Source organism: Silurus meridionalis, chromosome 20 (assembly GCF_014805685.1).
Source record: "Silurus meridionalis isolate SWU-2019-XX chromosome 20, ASM1480568v1, whole genome shotgun sequence".
In the NCBI taxonomy this organism is placed as follows: Eukaryota; Metazoa; Chordata; class Actinopteri; order Siluriformes; family Siluridae; genus Silurus; species Silurus meridionalis.
In genome coordinates this window covers 11216637-11236739 of record NC_060903.1, presented here as the reverse complement: position 1 = coordinate 11236739, position 20103 = coordinate 11216637, and the positions used below count along the sequence as shown (strand labels likewise).

General features: G+C 40.9%; 1 protein-coding gene across 2 annotated transcripts; it reads left to right on the top strand.

The window, feature by feature from the left end:
• Positions 1 to 12455: 12455 nt before the first annotated feature.
• LOC124403155 lies at positions 12456 to 16600 on the top strand. Of its 2 annotated transcripts, none has more exons than XM_046876772.1 (2): positions 12456 to 12502; positions 14086 to 16043. In XM_046876772.1, the coding sequence occupies exons 1-2, from the start codon at positions 12491 to 12493 to the stop codon at positions 15742 to 15744; spliced, it is 1671 nt and encodes a 556-aa protein (XP_046732728.1). In that variant the 5' UTR covers positions 12456 to 12490; the 3' UTR covers positions 15745 to 16043. The 2 variants fall into 2 exon arrangements, 1 of the variants encoding a protein (XP_046732728.1); XR_006928847.1 differs by lacking the exon at positions 12456 to 12502 and adding an exon at positions 16567 to 16600 and having other exon boundaries at positions 13497 to 16028.
• Positions 16601 to 20103: the final 3503 nt, after the last annotated feature.

Sequence of the window (20103 nt, the reverse complement as noted above, 5' to 3'; positions counted from 1 at the left end):
AAATTTAGATATTTATTTATTATTGTATATGTACCAGATTTTCATGAAAAGTTACTTTTATCAAAATGTAATATTTCATGTCAATATTTTTGTTTACTTACTGCACCCTTTTACATTTTTTTTCTGAAATTATGATTCTGAATATGAAAATTCATATTTTCAGTATAATCATACCTTTTATGAAAAACTACATTTTTTCAAAACTAATTTGTCCACCATCATCGTTCACTTTTTGAAATGTATATATATATATATATATATATATATATATATATATATATATATATATATATATATATATATATATATATATATATTCTTGTTAAAACCGGATTTGTCATCACCTTTTTAATTCCTTATTCTTTTTTTAATAAGATTTTGCATATTAGTATAAATATTTGTATTTTCCCAATAACTATGCTACCTTTTTTTGACGACAAATACATCTATTTTTTAAAATGTGATTTTTCATGTCAATCTTTTGTTTTTTCGTTCACGTATTGTCCTTTGTAACGGTTAATTATGTAATTATGCTAATTAATTCATAATTACTTTCATTTATATCAAAACAAAAGTCTTTTTTTCCCTTTTTTTTTCTCACGGTCTTTAATGAAATTATGCTTATTCTATGAAAAATCATAAATCACCAAATAAAAAAATTTATTTTATGAATTTAATTATTCATAAAATTATGATCATGAGTATAATCATTAATATTTTCATAACAACTACAACAGGTACATTTTTTTGTAAAAACTTCATTTGTCGTGTCACCTTTTTCGTTCCATTGTTCCACCTTTTAACGGGTTTTAAAGAAATTATGCAAATTAAACAATGTCATTTTTGTCAGACATGGTCAAAACAAATATTGAATTTTTCGTTCGCATATTGCACATTTTTGACGGGTTTAAATAAAATTATACAAATGAATATCTTCATAACAACTATCATTATATATTTGTCAAAACATGATTTGTCACCTTTTTCTTTTCCTTTGCGTATTGAACCTTTTAGTGGCTTTTCATTAAATTATGATTATGAACAATAATATATTCATAACGTTAAGGTTTATTAAAAAAGTTATTTTTTCAAAACTTGGTCACGTCACCTTTTTTGATTCTTTAACTTGTTAACAATTATTAATACAATTATGGTAATTATTATAACCAGTTTTTAATAACTATCATATTGTTTATTTAAAAAATTCATGTTTTTGTTAAAACATAATTTGTCAGGTGCATTTTTCGTTTGTGATTCCCATATTATAACCGTTTTTCATGGAATTATGATTATGAAAAAGAAAATTTATATTTCTGTAATGACTATCATATATTCAAAAGTCACAGTTTTGTCAAAATTTGTCTACTTTTTTGTTTCAATAAAATTATGCATATACATAATATAAAAATGTAATGTTTTATAATAACGATTCATTGTTTATGTTAAAAGTCATAGTGCTGTCAAAACATTATTTGTCATGCCATCATTTCGTCTTTTGTTCATTTATTGCACCGTTTAACAGTCATACATGAAATTATGCTAATTAATATAAAAAGTCATATTTTCAAAAAATCTATCATACTTTTCTGAAAAAGTGATCTTCCGGACAAAACAGGATTTGCAATCTTACTTTTTAGTTATTTCGTTTATATATATTGCCGTTAAACACGGGTATTCTTTAAATTGAATTTTCAAGATTTTCATAATTATCATATTTTTACTAAAATTATTTTATGTGAAACAACAAGATTTAGTATGTCCTATCTCATCATAAACACGTAAAAACATTGTTGTCATATTTTTACTAAAAAAGTGCTATTTTTGTCAAAACATGATTTATTATGTCACGATTTGGCATGCAATATGTGCAAATATAACATGGTTCGAAAAATCGTTTTCCTTTCGTCCTGCGAGGCTGAGACTTGCGAAATCGCATTTCCAGCCCATGCTCCTTCCAGTGGCGGCTACTGGTCTGTCAGAGAGGGGAAGCTCATTTTCGGCCTACATCATAAAATTGTCTATTTATTTAAAAGTAAATTCTGCCCTACGTTCCTTTTCAAGAAAATGGTCTGTGACCCTGTCGTACCAACTAGGAGTCTTTTCAAGTGACTTGACCAGTGTCCTCTCAATGGCCAGCAGAGCTAGGCTGCTTAAACGGCCTTGGCCCATTGTGTTTCGGGTGTAGGACTTGAGTCGCTTTAAACAGGAGAAGCTCCTTTCTACACCTGCAGATGTAGCTCCAATTGTTGCCACTAATGAGAACAGTTTGTAAAGCTGAGGCATTGCACTGTCCAACTCCATGTCTTTAAGGAACACCAAGTAATCACACAGCTTTCCCCTGTTACCCTGCAAGTCCTGATCTGAATACAGGACTTGAAGTTCTGACCTCAGTCTTCCTGAATCAAAGTGATGGCCATGAATGAAGGAATGAATGAATGAATGAACGATCTAAAAAAATATTAAACTCTGTAAAACTGAAACAAGGAATGTGGTGTATAATTGTGTGAAATGTATGATGAAAATCAAGCAATTTCGCCAAGCAAATATCAAAGAAATAGGTTGCAGCAGTTTTTATTTCGACTGAACTTGAGAAATCCGCGATGGGACTGAGCGCGAATAGCTTCAGTGATTCCTTATAGTACAGAATCGCTGTCAGTCAAAAGGAGATGCAGTCTTTCGACAGACCCTCCAATCATCACGCAGAAGCTCGGAGTCCGGGCCAGCCACTCCCCATTCACCCCCAGAGACGCTGAGCGTCCGTGGGCGGGACATAATCGCAGCGTTTATCCAATGACCGTCTAGTTTCGAAGCGCTGAAAAAAACCGTTCAAAGCAGCCCCATTGAAGTCAATGGACGCTGGGCTTCAATAGGGAAATGCACTGTGACGCTACGGGAATGTATGAGAAGGAAATCGAGTCAGCCGACCTGCTATATGTAACTGATTCTGAACGAACTCGTCTTTGAGATGAACGTTTTCTAACGCATTTTTAGTCAATAAAATGTTAATACAATAGTACATATTTGACCATTAATTTTGTGACATTATAAGGGAAGCCGAGCTTCCCTTGCAGTCTTAAAGAAATCGCCTCTGGCTCCTTCATTACAGCACACACACGGCTTGGCCAAACATGTGGTATTGATACATTTTGATGAATTATAACTTTCTACAACTGTTATGTCCGTTTTTCATCAAATATTGATCATGAATATGAAAATTCATATTTTCATAATAATCATATTTTTACGAAAAAAGTGCTATTTTAGGCAAACATGATTTATTATGTCCTATCTCATCATAAACATGTAAAAACATTGTGGTCAAGTGCACGCGATATGTGCAAATATAACATGGTTCACAAAATCGTTTTCCTTTCGTCCTGCGAGGCTGAGACTTGCGGAATCGCATTTCCAGCTCATGCTCCTTCATTACAGCACACACACACGGCTTGGCCAAACATGTGGTGTTAATAGGTTTTTGATGAATTATGACTTTCTACAACTGATATGTTCACTTTTTACAGTTTTTCACCAATACTTGATCATGAAGATAAAAATTCATTTTTTAATAATATCATATTTTTACGAAAAAAGTGCTATTTTAGGCAAACATGATTTATTATGTCCTATCTCATCATAAACATGTAAAAACATTGTGGTCGAGTGCACGCGATATGTGCAACTATAATATAAACTTTCTTTCGGCTTATAATATGGTTCGAAAAATCGTTTTCCTTACGTCCTGCGAAGCTGGGACTTGTGGAATCGCATTTCCAGCTTCTAGGATGCTCATTCATTACAGCACACACACGACTTGGCCTAACATGTGGTGTTGATAGGTTTTTGATGAATTATGACTTTTTACAACTGATATGTTCACTTTTTACAGTTTTTCACCAAAACTTGATCATGAAGATGAAAATTCATATTTTCATAATATCATATTTTTACGAAAAAAAGTGCTATTTAAAGCAAACATGATTTATTATGTCCTATCTCATCATAAACATGTAAAAACATTGTGGTCAAGTGCACACACACACACGGCTTGGCCAAACATGTGGTTTTGATGAATTATGACTTTCTACAAATGATTTGTTCATTTTCTACAGTTTTTCGTCAAATATTTGATCATGAATATGAAAAATCATATTTTCATAATATTTTTAGGTAAAAAAGTGATATTTTAGGCAAACATGATTTATTATGTCCTATCTCATCATAAACATGTAAAAACATTGTGGTCACGTGCACACACACGGCTTGGCCAAACATGTGGTATTGATAGGTTTTGATGAATTATGACTTTCTACAACTGATATGTCCGTTTTTCTTTAAATATTGATCATGAATATGAAAATTCATATTTTCATAATCATATTTTTACGAAAAAAGTGCTATTTTAGGCAAACATGATTTATTATGTTCTATCTCATCATAAGCATGTAAAAACATTGTGGTCAAGTGCACGCGATATGTGCAAATATGTGCATGGTTCCAAAAATCGTTTTCTTTTCGACCTGCCAGGCTGAGACTTGCGGAATCGCAATTTCAGCTACTAGGATGCTCAGTCATTACAGCACACACACACACACACTGCTTGGCCAAACAAGTGGTTTTGATGAATTATGACTTTCTACAAATGATTTGTCGATTTTCTACAGTTTTTCATCAAATATTTGATCATGAATCTGAACATTCATATTTTCATAATAATCAAAGTTTTAGGTAAAAAAAGTGATATTTCAGGCAAACATGATTTATTATGTCCTATCTCATCATCACCATGTAAAAACATTGTGGTCAAGTGCGCACACACACACACACGGCTTGGCCAAACATGTGGTATTAAAAGGTTTTGATGAATTATGACCTTCTACAACTGTTATGTTCCCTTTTTAAAGTTTTTCATCAATATTTGATCATGAATATTGTAAAATATTATGTAAAAACATTGTGGTCGAGTGCACGCGATATGTGCAAATATAACATGGATCGAAAAATCGTTTTCCTTTCGTCCTGCGAGGCTGAGACTTGCGGAATCGCATTTCCAGCTTCTAGGATGCTCATTCATTACAGCACACACACACGGCTTGGCCAAACATGTGGTTTTGATGAATTATGACTTTCTACAAATGATTTGTTCATTTTCTACAGTTTTTCGTCAAATATTTGATCATGAATATGAACAATTAAAAGGTTTTGCTGAATTATGACCTTCTACAACTGTTATGTTCCCTTTTTAAAGTTTTTCAACAATATTTGATCATGAATATGAAAATTCATATTTTCATAATATCTATCACATTTTTACGAAAAAAGTGCTATTTTAGGCAAACATGATTTATTATGTCCTATCTCTTCATAAACATGTAAAAACATTGTGGTCGAGTGCACGCGATATGTGCAATTATAATATGGTTCGAATAATCGTTTTCCTTACGTCCTGCGAAGCTGGGACTTGTGGAATCGCATTTCCAGCTTCTAGGATGCTCATTCATTACAGCACACACACGACTTGGCCTAACATGTGGTGTTGATAGGTTTTTGATGAATTATGACTTTTTACAACTGATATGTTCACTTTTTACAGTTTTTCACCAAAACTTGATCATGAAGATGAAAATTCATATTTTCATAATATCATATTTTTACGAATAAAAGTGCTATTTGAAGCAAACATGATTTATTATGTCCCATCTCATCATAAACATGTAAAAACATTGTGGACAAGTGCACGCGATATAAGCAACTAATAACATGGTTAGTCAAACCGTTTTCCTTTCGTTCTGCGCGGCTGAGACTTGAGGAATCGCATTTCCAGCTTCTAGGATGCTCATTCATTACAGCACACACACACTCCTGTCACTCTTCTCCACCCACTCCACCCTGCCTGCACTCTTTTCTTTACTTCTCTAACACACTCTCCATTACTTTGCACTGTTGACCCCAGGTACCTGAACTCCTCCACCTTCTCCACCTCTTCTCCCTGCAACCGCATCACTCCACTGCCCTCCCACTTATTCACACACATGTACTCTGTCTTACTCCTACTGACTTTCATTCCCCTTCTCTCCAGCGCACATCTCCACCTCTCCAGGCTCTTCTCAACCTGCTCTCTGCACTCACCACAAATCACAATATCATCTGCAAACATCATAGTCCAGGGAGACTCCTGTCTGACCTCGTCCGTCAACCTGTCCATCACCACTGCAAACAGGAAAGGGCTCAGGGCCGATCCTTGATGCAGTCCAACCTTCACCCTGAACCAGTCTGTCGTACCTACTGCACACTTCACTGCCGTCACACTGTCCTCATACATGTCCTGCACCACCCTCACATACTTCTCTGACACACCTGACTTCCTCATACAATACCACAACTCCTCTCTTGGCACTCTGTCGTACGCTTTCTCTAAATCCACAAGTACACAATGCAATTCCTTCTGTCCTTCTCTATACTTTTCCATCAACATCCTCAAAGCAAATAAGGCATCTGTGGTGCTCGTCCTCGGCATGAAACCATACTGTTGCTCACAGATGGTCACCTCTTCTCTCAGCCTGGCTTCCACTACTCTTTCCCATAACTTCATGGTGTGACTGATCAACTTAATTCCCCTGTAGTTACTGCAAGACTGCACATCTCCCTTATGCTTAAAGATCGTTAACAGCACACTCCTCCTCCATTCCTCAGGCATCCTCTCCCCTTCCAGAATCCTGTTAAACAATCTGGTTAAAAACTCCACTGCCATCTCCCCTAAACATCTCCACGCTTCTACCGGTATGTCATCTGGTCCAACCGACTTTCCATTCTTCATCCTCTTAATCGCTGCTCTCACTCCCTCCTTACTAATCCTATCTACATCCTGCTTCACCAACTCCACATCCTCCAACCTTCTCTCTCTGTGATTTTCCTCATTCATCAGCTGCTCAAAATACTCCTCCACCTTCTCAACACACTCTCCTCACTAGTCAACACATTTCCTCTCCATCCTTTATTGCTCTAACTTGCAGTACATCCTTCCCAGCTCGGTCCCTCTGCCTGGCCAATCGGTATAAATCCTTTTCTCCTTCCTTAGTGTCCAACCTCTTATACAGCTCCTCATATGCCTTTTCTTTGGCTTTCGCCACATCCCTTTTTACCTGCTGCCGCATCTCCTTGTACTCCTGCCTACTTTTCTCATCACTCTGTCGATCCCACTTCTGTTTTGCCAACCTCTTTCCCCTAATGCTCTCCTGCACTTCCTCATTCCACCACCACGTCTCCTTGTCTTGCTTTCTATTTCCAGATGTCACACCAAGTACTTTTCTAGCTGCCTCCTCATCACTCCTGCAGTAGATGCCCAATCACCCGGCACCTCTTCACCACCACCAAGCCCCTGTCTGACCTCTTCCCTGAATCTCACACTACACTCTTCCTCCTTCAGTTTCCACCATCTTATTCTTCTTTCAATCCTTACTTTCCTCCTCTTCTTCTTCGCCTCCAAAACCATCCTACAGACCACCATCCGATGCTGTCTAGCTACACTGTCCCCGCCAACACCTTACAGTCTCCAATCTCCTTCAGGTTGCATCTCCTGCATAGCACATAGTCCACCTGTGTGCACCTTCCTCCACTCTTATACGTCACCCTATGGTCCTCCTTCTTCTTGAAATACGTGTTCACCACTGCGATTTCCATCCTTTTAGCAAAATCTACCACCATCTGCCCTTCCACATTCCTCTCCTTAAAACCATACCTACCCATCACCTCCTCATCACCTCTGTTCCTTCACCTACATGCCCATTAAAGTCTGCCCCAATCACCAATCGTTCTTTCCTAGGTACACCATCTACCACTTCATCTAATTCACTCCAGAATCTTTCCTTTTCCTCCATCTAACAGCCAACTTGTGGAGCATAGGCACTGATGACATTTATCATCATCCCTTCAACTTCCACCTTCACGATCATCACCCTATCAGAAACTCTCTTCACCTCTACTACACTCTTACTGTACTCTTCTTTCAGAATCACCCCTACACCATTTCTTTTCCCATCCACACCATAATAAAACATTTTAAACCCACCTCCAATGTTCCTGGCCTTACTCCCTTTCCACTTGGTCTCCTGAACACACAGCATATCTACCTTTCTCCTCTCCATCATATCAGCTACCTCTCTCCCTTTACCCATCATAGTACCAACATTTAAAGTACCAACCCGAACCTCTACTCTCCTACACTGCTCCTTTTCCTGCCGTCTATGTAGACGTCTTCCTCCTCTCCTTCTCCTCCTTCGGCCAACAGTAGCCCAATTTCCACCGGTACCCTGTCGGCTAACGATACCTGTGGCGGTCGTTGTTAACCCGGGCCTCGACCAATCCGGTATGAAATTCTCATTTGTGATCCGCATATTTGATTTGGCACGTTTTACGCTGGATGCCCTTCCTAACGCAACCCTCGCCATTTACCCGGGCTTGGGACCGGCACTAAGAGTGCACTGGCTTGTGCCCCCCTAATGGCTGGGTTCGTCAAATATGTGATCATGAATATGAAAAATCATATTTTCATAATAATATTTTTAGGTAAAAAAGTGATATTTTAGGCAAACATGATTTATTATGTCCTATCTCATCATAAACATGTAAAAACATTGTGGTCAAGTGCACACACACGGCTTGGCCAAACATGTGGTATTGATAGGTTTTGATGAATTATGACTTTCTACAACTGATAAAAGTGATATTTTAGGCAAACACGATTTATTATGTCCTATCTCATCATAAACATGTAAACACATTGTGGTCAAGAGCACACACACGGTGCCAAACATGTGGTATTGATAGGTTTTGATGAATTATGACTTTCTACAACTGATATGTCCGTTTTTCTTTAAATATTGATCATGAATATGAAAATTCATATTTTCATAAAAATCAGATTTTTTCGAAAAAAGTGCTATTTTAGGCAAACATGATTTATTATGTTCTATCTCATCATAAACATGTAAAAACATTGTGGTCAAGTGCACGCAATATGTGCAAATATGTGCATGGTTCGAAAAATCGTTTTCTTTTCGACCTGCGAGGCTGAGACTTGCGGAATCGCAATTCCATCTTCAAGGATGCTCAGTCATTACAGCACACACCCACACACACACTGCTTGGCCAAACAAGTGGTTTTGATGAATTATGACTTTCTACAAATGATTTGTCGATTTTCTACAGTTCTTCATCAAATATTTGATCATGAATCTAAAAATTCATATTTTCATAATAATCAAAGTTTAAGGTAAAAAAAGTGATATTTTAGGCAAACATGATTTATTATGTCCTATCTCATCATAAACATGTAAAAACATTGTGGTCAAGTGCACACACACACACACACACACACATGGTTTGGCCAAACGTGGTATTAAAAGGTTTTGATAAGCACACTTATCCAGCTCGAAGGACCAAAGGGCAGCCTCTTCCTCATGTGAAGAAGGCTCTTCCTCTTCATCACTTTCAAATAGCTGTGTGTTAACATCCGAATGGTGAGCGCTAGTAGCTCCCGTAATTGTGTCGATGTCATCAGCATATGAACTAGAGGGAGGAGAATCACTATCATCTGGGGTTAAAACACGCGATTCATCTCTCGTTGTGTTTCGCTGCGTTCCCTCCTCTTGTTCGTGTGAGCGCTGTGCAAAGTAGTTCACCTCATAGTCTCTAAGATGGGATGGGGGCTGAGTTCTGCGTCGTGGGCGCGAAAACTTGCCGGAGGGTTGTTCTGACATCCTTAGGTCGCTGGTTCGAATCCGGCTCGAAGGACCAATGTTAAGAAGTTTTCCTGTCTAGCTCGAAGGACCAATGTTAGAGGGGTTTTCTTATCTTACTCGAAGGACCATATAAGGATTCTCACTAACTGGTATGCGCTGATCAGTGGATTGTACTCGCCCCAGCGCGTCAGTAAAAACACGATACAGGATTCAGAACACTTTACTTTACTGAGTATAGAATTGATTGCATATGAGGTGATTCTTGCTGTCTTCTGCTAGCTGCTGTTCGGTAGGTTGCGTGATGCAGACTGCCTGCTGCAGCTCCGTGTTCTGGTCCTTCGAGCCGGATAAGTGTGCTTACCACAGAAGAAGGATGTCAGAACAACCCTCCGGCAAGTTTTCGCGCCCACGACGCAGAACTCAGCCCCCATCCCATCTTAGAGACTATGAGGTGAACTACTTTGCACAGCGCTCACACGAACAAGAGGAGGGAACGCAGCGAAACACAACGAGAGATGAATCGCGTGTTTTAACCCCAGATGATAGTGATTCTCCTCCCTCTAGTTCATATGCTGATGACATCGACACAATTACGGGAGCTACTAGCGCTCACCATTCGGATGTTAACACACAGCTATTTGAAAGTGATGAAGAGGAAGAGCCTTCTTCACATGAGGAAGAGGCTGCCCTTTCACCCGTTAGACATAAGTCAAAGAGAAAGAGTCAATCAAAGAGTCATGACATGGAGAAGATAGTTAGGCAACTGTACGAAAATCAAGTGGCCTTTCAGGAGGAACTCCGAGAACTTAAGGCCCTTGTCAAGGACATACGGAATCTATCCGTAAATCCGCAGGCAGCTCAGCTAGTTCCTCGACCACAGCGGGTCATAGAGACTCCAGTCCCTTTGCCCAGAACTATCTTTAAATCACCCAAGGCAGTGGTGCCAGAGCCTTATACTCCACAAGCTAGTCCCCGCAGATCCCAAGTGCCCCCTAGTAAAAGTCCCTTAAAGTCAGAAGTAGATACACATGCCCATCTACATAATCCACAATATCCTCCCTTGACGGGGCGGCTTCAGAGTGCCACATCTCTGGACACGTCTTATAGGGGCCCGCACCCAACAATCCCAGATTTCACCAGTCCTGACCCCAGAGAATTTACTCATATAAAGTTAGCCCTCGATAATATTCTCCCTCCAGATGCAAATGAACTCTTTAAGTATCAGATTCTCTTAGGACACCTCAAATTCAAAGAGGCTCGCCTAATTGCAGACTCATTTCTGAATTCCCCTCAGCCATACACAGACACTATGACTATGCTTAATAGCCAATTCGGACTACCTTTCCAGTTAGCCCTAGCTAAGATAGCAGAAGTCATGGATGCCCCTAATGTACAGACAGGAGATACGACTAGTTTCAAACTGTTTGCCCTCGAAATTCAGGCCCTCGTTGGTCTCCTGAACTCATTAGGTCCAAAGGGAGAAAGCGAACTAAGTTGCGCCTCACATGCAGCCCGCTTACTCACTAAGTTACCCCCGGATATGCGCGCCACATTCAAACGACACCTGCCCAATCAAGATTCCTACACTCTACCGGATCTGGCAGAGTGGCTCAGGATTGAATCCGGTGTCAAGACTCTGCGCAATCGAATCAGGAAAAGATCAGATAAGTAGAATGTCGCGCCCAAACCAGGCCCAGGGGCGAAGCATAAACACGCTTCTGTCCTGCATGGAGCTGACCGACCTCCAGAGACGATCACTCGAGTGCCGACGCCCTCGCATCAGTCCAAGCCAGCACGGGGATCTGAACAGAGCAGACCTCTGTGCCCATATTGTAACAGTGCCGAACATTATTTAAGCCAGTGTACCACTTTCCAGGCATTTAGTACAGAGCAGATGATCAAATGGATCAAAGACAACAAGCGTTGTTGGAAATGTGGGCGATCACACTTAGCCAAAGACTGTACCTTAAAGAAGCCCTGTCGTTTATGCAGTGGAAACATCTTCAAATCCTTCATGAGGTGAACAGCCAACCTCAAAAGGAGAGTACCTGTTTAGTGAGTTCCACGAACAAAACCCTGTATCTAGACAGGCCACAAGGTTCCAAGCGTCCTGCTGAAAGTGATTCCTGTTGTATTACAACACAACAATCGAGCCCTGAACACTTATGCAGTACTCGATGATGGATCCGAAAGGACTATGTTACTTCCAGCTGCAGTTAAGAAACTAGGGTTACAAGGACAGAAGGAAGATCTAATATTAAGAACTATTCGACAAGATATGAGGAAACTAAATGGAGCGGCAGTTTCCTTTAGAATACGTTCTATATCAAAGCCCCAAAAGAGTTATTGGATCCAGAATGCCTTTACCTCTGAGCACTTAGGTTTAGCTGAACATTCGTATCCCATTGCAACACTCCAGCAGAGATACCAACATCTAAAGGACATTCCTTTACAGCCCATAGATAAAGTACAACCCCTCCTTTTGATAGGAGCAGACCATCCCCACCTTATAACACCTGTTGAGCCTATACGCCTAGGGCCCCCAGGAGGTCCAGCAGCTATTAGAACTAGATTAGGCTGGACACTTCAAGGTCCAACGCGCTTTCTGCAGCAGCAGATACAGCCTCAACAATGCTTACATATCTCTATCACTCCCCAAATGGAAGAACTTTCCCGAAATGTAGAGACTCTGGCAAAGCGATACCATTCCACACAGAAATGAGAAATTAGTCACACGATCAAAGCAGGATCAAATGGCAATAGATTTATTACAAACTAGAACAACTAGAGTGATGGTAGATGGGTGAATCGTTATGCAACCCCCCTTTTAAGGAAAGCTAATATGCCGCAACTCTGTACAACTAAGGACTCCGTTATGCCCAATTTAAGAAGTATAGAGCGACGGTTGGCAAAGGATCCTGAAAAGGCAGTAGCATATAACGAAGAGATTAAGAAACTAGAGAAGTGCGGCTATGTAGTCAAACTCACACCTGACTCTGTAAACACCGGAGAAGAGTCATGGTTTATTCCACATCATATGGTACAACATAATGGAAAGAATAGAGTAGTGTTCAACTGTTCTTTTGAACATGTAGGCCAGAATCTGAATAATTACCTCCTTGCTGGACCTACACTTAGCCCTTCCCTCTTAGGAGTGCTGTTGCGCTTCAGGGAACATTCTGTAGCAATAAGTGGCGATATTAAGGGTATGTTTCATCAGGTCCGCCTACTGCCTGAGGACAAATCACTCCTTCGCTTTGTATGGCGTGACCTTCAAACCAATAACCTTCCCAGTATTTATGAGTGGCAAGTACTACCCTTTGGCACAACTTGTAGCCCCTGTTGTGCCACCTATGCTTTGCAACGCCATGTTCTCGATAACACTCAACCTAACGATATTCTCCGATCGACAGTAGAAAGGAATTTTTACGTAGACAATTGTCTTAAAAGCTTAATGACCGCAGATGATGCCAAGCAAGTAGTGGATGGGTTATGTGGCCTTCTTGCCAATGGTGGATTTGAGATTAGACAATGGGCAAGTAATATCCCAAGAGTCATTAATCATCTCCCCAAAGAGGCCCGTTCAGATAGCATTGAGCTTTGGTTATCACATGACAAGACCGATCCCCATGAATCCACTCTTGGACTGAGATGGAATTATAACTTAGATATACTCGGTTACAAACACCGCCCAACACCTAAAACCACACCCACTATGCGACACATCTATAGGATAGTATCAAGACAATACAACCCCTTGGGATTCATCCTTCCATTCACCACCCGCGCCAAAATTCTAATTCAGCAGTTGTGGAACAAACAGAGGGGTTGGGATGATCCCATGTTGCCCACAGATTTGGTGAAAGCCTGGTGTGAATGGGAGAATGAACTACCCATTCTTTCTCAGGTCACACTTCCCCGATGTTATGTTACACCAGATATGGATAGGCCCAATACCACAAAACAAATTCATATCTTCTGTGATGCTTCAGAGCAAGCATACGGTGCCGTAGCATACCTGAGAACTGAAGATCAAGAAGGTAGAATACAGCTTGCTTTTCTGATTGGCAGATCCAAAATTGCCCCTAAACGTAAACAAACCATTCCTAGACTAGAGCTATGTGCAGCCCTAATCGGTGCCCAACTATCGAAGCTGCTTGAAAATGAACTCACTCTTAAGATCAGCCGAGTGATCTTATGGTCAGATTCAACTACAGTTCTTTCATGGCTAAGATCTGAATCTTGCAGTTTTAAAGTTTTTGTAGGCACTAGAATAGCAGAAATCCAAGATCTAACTGAGTCACACGATTGGCGATATGTAGATACAGCCAGAAACCCAGCCGATGATCTAACAAAGGGGCGTAGCTTAGTAGAACTTGTTACACCTAACAGGTGGAGTTTAGGTCCACCCTTTTTACTTAAAGCAGAATCAGAGTGGCCAACCCTGCCACCTCTTAAGACCCCTGAAGATAAAGTGGAAAGGAGAGCTAGTATATTCTGTGGTGTCACCCAAACATTAAAGCCCTTAGACCCTAGTAAGTACCACTCTTGGAAAGATCTTGTTGAAGCCATAGTTCAACAACACCCAAGTGACTTAGATCAATCTAGTATACCTACAGCTAAGGACTATGTGACAGCAGAACATCTCCTCTTCCGCAATATTCAACAAGATAGTTTCCCAGAAGAATACGAGCAACTAAGCTCTGGTAAGCCCGTATCCCCTACAAGTAGATTACTCACTTTAGCCCCAGAACTCGATAAAGCCAGTCAGCTTATACGGGTAGGAGGACGCCTACGTCGTGCTGAAGGCTTAGAACTCCAAACAGTTCACCCTATTGTCCTAGACCCTCATCATCAAGCCACCAAATTACTCATTCAAGACTATGATAGTAAGCTATGTCACCCAGGACCAGAACGAGTATTTGCTGAAATGAGGAGAAGTGTCTGGATACTTAGAGGTCGTGAAGCAATTCGAAAATCCCAACATAACTGTATGGAGTGTCGTAAGTGGAAGGCTAAACCTGAGAACCCTAAGATGGCTGATCTTCCTCCAGCACGCTTGAGACTTCATAAACCACCCTTTTATAGTACTGGTATGGATTGTTTTGGACCTTTCCAAACCAAAATAGGCAGGCGTTTAGAGAAAAGATGGGGAATAATCTTTAAGTGTCTTACAACTCGATGTGTACACATTGAGCTTCTCACAGCTATAGACACAGATTCTTTCCTCATGGCTCTGAGGAGATTTATAGCACGTAGAGGCACCCCCTCAGAACTGATATCTGACCAAGGCACTAACTTCCAGGGTGGACAGAGAGAGTTAAAAGATGCTTTAAAGAATTGCAGCCAAGAACTTCAACGGCATCTTGCCAAACAGAAGATCGAATTCCGATTTAACCCACCTAATGCCCCTCACTTTGGTGGCAGCTGGGAAAGGGAGATCCGATCTCTTAAAAATGCCCTCCGTACAGTAGTAGGTGCGCAAACAGTAACAGAAGAAGTTCTTCAAACAGTACTTATTGAAATAGAAGGAATCCTTAATAGCAAACCTTTAGGTTATGTCTCCTCCAATGTAGCAGATTTAGACCCAATCACCCCAAATCTTCTGCTCATGGGGCGGCTAGACAGCTCTTTACCTCAAGTGATATACCCTGCCGATGAACTCATAGGACGACGTAGATGGAGACAAAGTCAAGTTCTCACTGATCACTTTTGGTCAAGCTTCGTGAGACACTACTTACCCAATCTCCAGCTACGCCACAAATGGTATGGAGAAACTAAAATTCTTACAGTTGGGTCTGTCGTCATGATCGTTGATCCTCAGTTACCACGAGCCCTTTGGTTGATCGGGAGAGTGTCAAAGACATTCCCTGGAGCAGATGGACAAGTTAGGTCTGCAGAGGTCAACGTTAAAGGTCGATTATACACACGGCCAGTTACCCGACTCATTAATCTACCAGAGATAGCAGTTGAAGACGACACCAAGATCAAATCGGCAGACTTTTAGCTAAGATTTAGAAGCAAATATGCTATGCATATTTGGGGGCGGCAGTGTTAGAAAGGATTCCTATTTAGTTGTAATTCCATGCTTCACCACTAGAGGCAGATATACAGCTTACTAAGCAATGACAAGCTATCTGTGACATCACAGTACACCGTCCTCCACCAAGAGTATAAAAGACCAGAACACGGAGCTGCAGGAGGCAGTCTGCATCACGCAACCTACCGAACAGAAGCTAGCAGAAGACAGCAAGAATCACCTCATATGCAATCAATTCTATACTCAGTAAAGTAAAGTGTTCTGAATCCTGTATCGTGTTTTTACTGACGCGCTGGGGCGAGTACAATCCACTGATCAGCGCATACCAGTTAGTGAGAATCCTTATATGGTCCTTCGAGCTAGACAGGAAAACTTCTTAACAATGACCTTCCACAACTGTTATATTCCCTTTTTAAAGTTTTTCATCAATATTTGATCATGAATATCAAAATTCATATTTTCATAATATCTATCACATTTTTACAAAAAAAGTGCTATTTTAGGCAAACATGATTTATTATGTCCTATCTCATCATAAACATTGTGGTCGAGTGCACGCGATATGTGCAAATATAACATGGTTCGAAAAATCGTTTTCCTTTCGTCCTGTGAGGCTGAGACTTGCGGAATCGCATTTCCCGCTTCTAGGATGCTCATTCATTACAGCACACACACACGGCTTGGCCAAACATGTGGTTTTGATGAATTATGACTTTCTACAAATGATTTGTTCATTTTCTACAGTTTTTCGTCAAATATTTGATCATCCTCTTCTTCTTCTTCTTTCAGCTGCTCCCATTAGGGGTCGCCACAGCAGATCATCCGTCTCCATACCACCCTGTCCTCTACATCTGCCTCTTTCACACCAACTACCTGCATGTCTTCCCTCACCACATCCATGAACCTCCTCCTTGGCCTTCCTCTTTTCCTCCTACCTGGTGGCTCCATCTTCAGCATTCTTCTACCAATATAATTCATGTCCCTCCTCTGCACATGTCCAAACCATCTCAATCTCGCCTCCCTCACCTTGTCACCAAAACATCCTACATGTGCTGTCCTCTAATAAACTCATTTCTAATCTTGTCCATCCTCGTCACTCCCAACGAAAACCTTAACATCTTCAGCTCTGCTACCTCCAGCTCCACCTCCTGTCTTTTACTCAATGCCACTGTCTCTAATCCATACAACATCGCAAGTCTCACCACAGTCCTATAAACTTTCCCTTTCATTCTTGCAGATACCCTACTATCACAAATCACTCCTGTCACTCTTCTCCACCCACTCCACCCTGCCTGCACTCTTTTCTTTACTTCTCTAACACACTCTCCATTACTTTGCACTGTTGACCCCAGGTACCTGAACTCCTCCACCTTCTCCACCTCTTCTCCCTGCAACCGCATCACTCCACTGCCCTCCCACTTATTCACACACATGTACTCTGTCTTACTCCTACTGACTTTCATTCCCCTTCTCTCCAGCGCACATCTCCACCTCTCCAGGCTCTTCTCAACCTGCTCTCTGCACTCACCACAAATCACAATATCATCTGCAAACATCATAGTCCAGAGATACTCCTGTCTGACCTCGTCCGTCAACCTGTCCATCACCACTGCAAACAGGAAAGGGCTCAGGGCCGATCCTTGATGCAGTCCAACCTTCACCCTGAACCAGTCTGTCGTACCTACTGAACACTTCACTGCCGTCACACTGTCCTCATACATGTCCTGCACCACCCTCACATACTTCTCTGACACACCTGACTTCCTCATACAATACCACAACTCCTCTCTTGGCACTCTGTCGTACGCTTTCTCTAAATCCACAAATACACAATGCAATTCCTTCTGTCCTTCTCTATACTTCTCCATCAACATCCTCAAAGCAAATAAGGCATCTGTGGTGCTCTTCCTCGGCATGAAACCATACTGTTGCTCACAGATGGTCACCTCTTCTCTCAGCCTGGCTTCCACTACTCTTTCCCATAACTTCATGGTGTGACTGATCAACTTAATTCCCCTGTAGTTACTGCAAGACTGCACATCTCCCTTATGCTTAAAGATCGGTACCAGCACACTCCTCCTCCATTCCTCAGGCATCCTCTCCCCTTCCAGAATCCTGTTAAACAATCTGGTTAAAACTCCACTGCCATCTCCCTAAACATCTCCACGCTTCTACCGGTATGTCATCTGGTCCAACCGACTTTCCATTCTTCATCCTCTTAATCGCTGCTCTCACTTCCTCCTTACTAATCCTATCTACATCCTGCTTCACCAACTCCACATCCTCCAACCTTCTCTCTCTGTGATTTTCCTCATTCATCAGCTGCTCAAAATACTCCCTCCACCTTCTCAACACACTCTCCTCACTAGTCAACACATTTCCTCTCCATCCTTTATTGCTCTAACTTGCAGTACATCCTTCCCAGCTCGGTCCCTCTGCCTGGCCAATCGGTATAAATCCTTTTCTCCTTCCTTAGTGTCCAACCTCTTATACAGCTCCTCATATGCCTTTTCCTTGGCTTTCGCCACATCCCTTTTTACCTGCTGCCGCATCTCCTTGTACTCCTGCCTACTTTTCTCATCACTCTGTCGATCCCACTTCTGTTTTGCCAACCTCTTTCCCTAATGCTCTCCTGCACTTCCTCATTCCACCACCACATCTCCTTGTCTTGCTTTCTATTTCCAGATGGCACACCAAGTACTTTTCTAGCTGCCTCCCTCATCACTCCTGCAGTAGATGCCCAATCACCCGGCACCTCTTCACCACCACCAAGCCCCTGTCTGACCTCTTCCCTGAACCTCACACTACACTCTTCCTCCTTCAGTTTCCACCATCTTATTCTTCTTTCAATCCTTACTTTCCTCCTCTTCTTCTTCGCCTCCAAAACCATCCTACAGACCACCATCCGATGCTGTCTAGCTACACTGTCCCCCGCCAACACCTTACAGTCTCCAATCTCCTTCAGGTTGCATCTCCTGCATAGCACATAGTCCACCTGTGTGCACCTTCCTCCACTCTTATACGTCACCCTATGGTCCTCCTTCTTCTTAAAATACGTGTTCACCACTGCAATTTCCATCCTTTTAGCAAAATCTACCACCATCTGCCCTTCCACATTCCTCTCCTTAAAACCATACCTACCCATCACCTCCTCATCACCTCGGTTCCCTTCACCTACATGCCCATTAAAGTCTGCCCCAATCACCATTCGTTCTTTCCTAGGTACACCATCTACCACGTCATCTAATTCACTCCAGAATCTTTCCTTTTCCTCCTTCTAACAGCCAACTTGTGGAGCATAGGCACTGATGACATTTATCATCATCCCTTCAACTTCCACCTTCACGATCATCACCCTATCAGAAACTCTCTTCACCTCTACTACACTCTTACTGTACTCTTCCTTCAGAATCACCCCTACACCATTTCTTTTCCGATCCACACCATGATAAAACAGTTTAAACCCACCTCCAATGTTCCTGGCCTTTACTCCCTTTCCACTTGGCCTCCTGAACACACAGAATATCTATGATTTATTATAACATAAATTTATTATGATTTATTATGTCCTATCTCATCATAACCATGTAAAAACATTGTGGTCAAATGCACACACACACACACACACGGCTTGGCCAAACATGTGGTATTAAAAGGTTTTGATGAATTATGACCTTCTACAACTGTTATGTATCCTTTTTAAAGTTTTTCATCAATATTTGATCATGAATATTGTAAAATATTATGTAAAGACATTGTGGTCGAGTGCACGCGATATGTGCAAATATAACATAGATCGAAAAATCGTTTTCCTTTCGTCCTGCGAGGCTGAGACTTGAGGAATCGCATTTCCAGCTTCTAGGTTGCTCATTCATTACAGCACACACACACGGCTTGGCCAAACATGTGGTTTTGATTAATTATGACTTTCTACAAATGATTTGTTCATTTTCTACAGTTTTTCCTCAAATATTTGATCATGAATATGAAAAATCATATTTTCATAATATTTTTAGGTAAAAAAGTGATATTTTAGGCAAACATGATTTATTATGTCCTATCTCATCATAACCATGTAAAAACTTTGTGGTCAAGTGCGCACACACACACACACACGGCTTGGCCAAACATGTGGTATAAAAGGTTTTGAAGAATTAGGACCTTCTACAACTGTCATGTTCCCTTTTTAAAGTTTTTCATCAATATTTCATCATGGATATGAAAATTCTTATTTTCATAATATCTATCACATTTTTACGAAAAAAGTGCTATTTTAGGCAAACATGTCCTATCTCATCATAAACATGTAAAAACATTGTGTTTGAG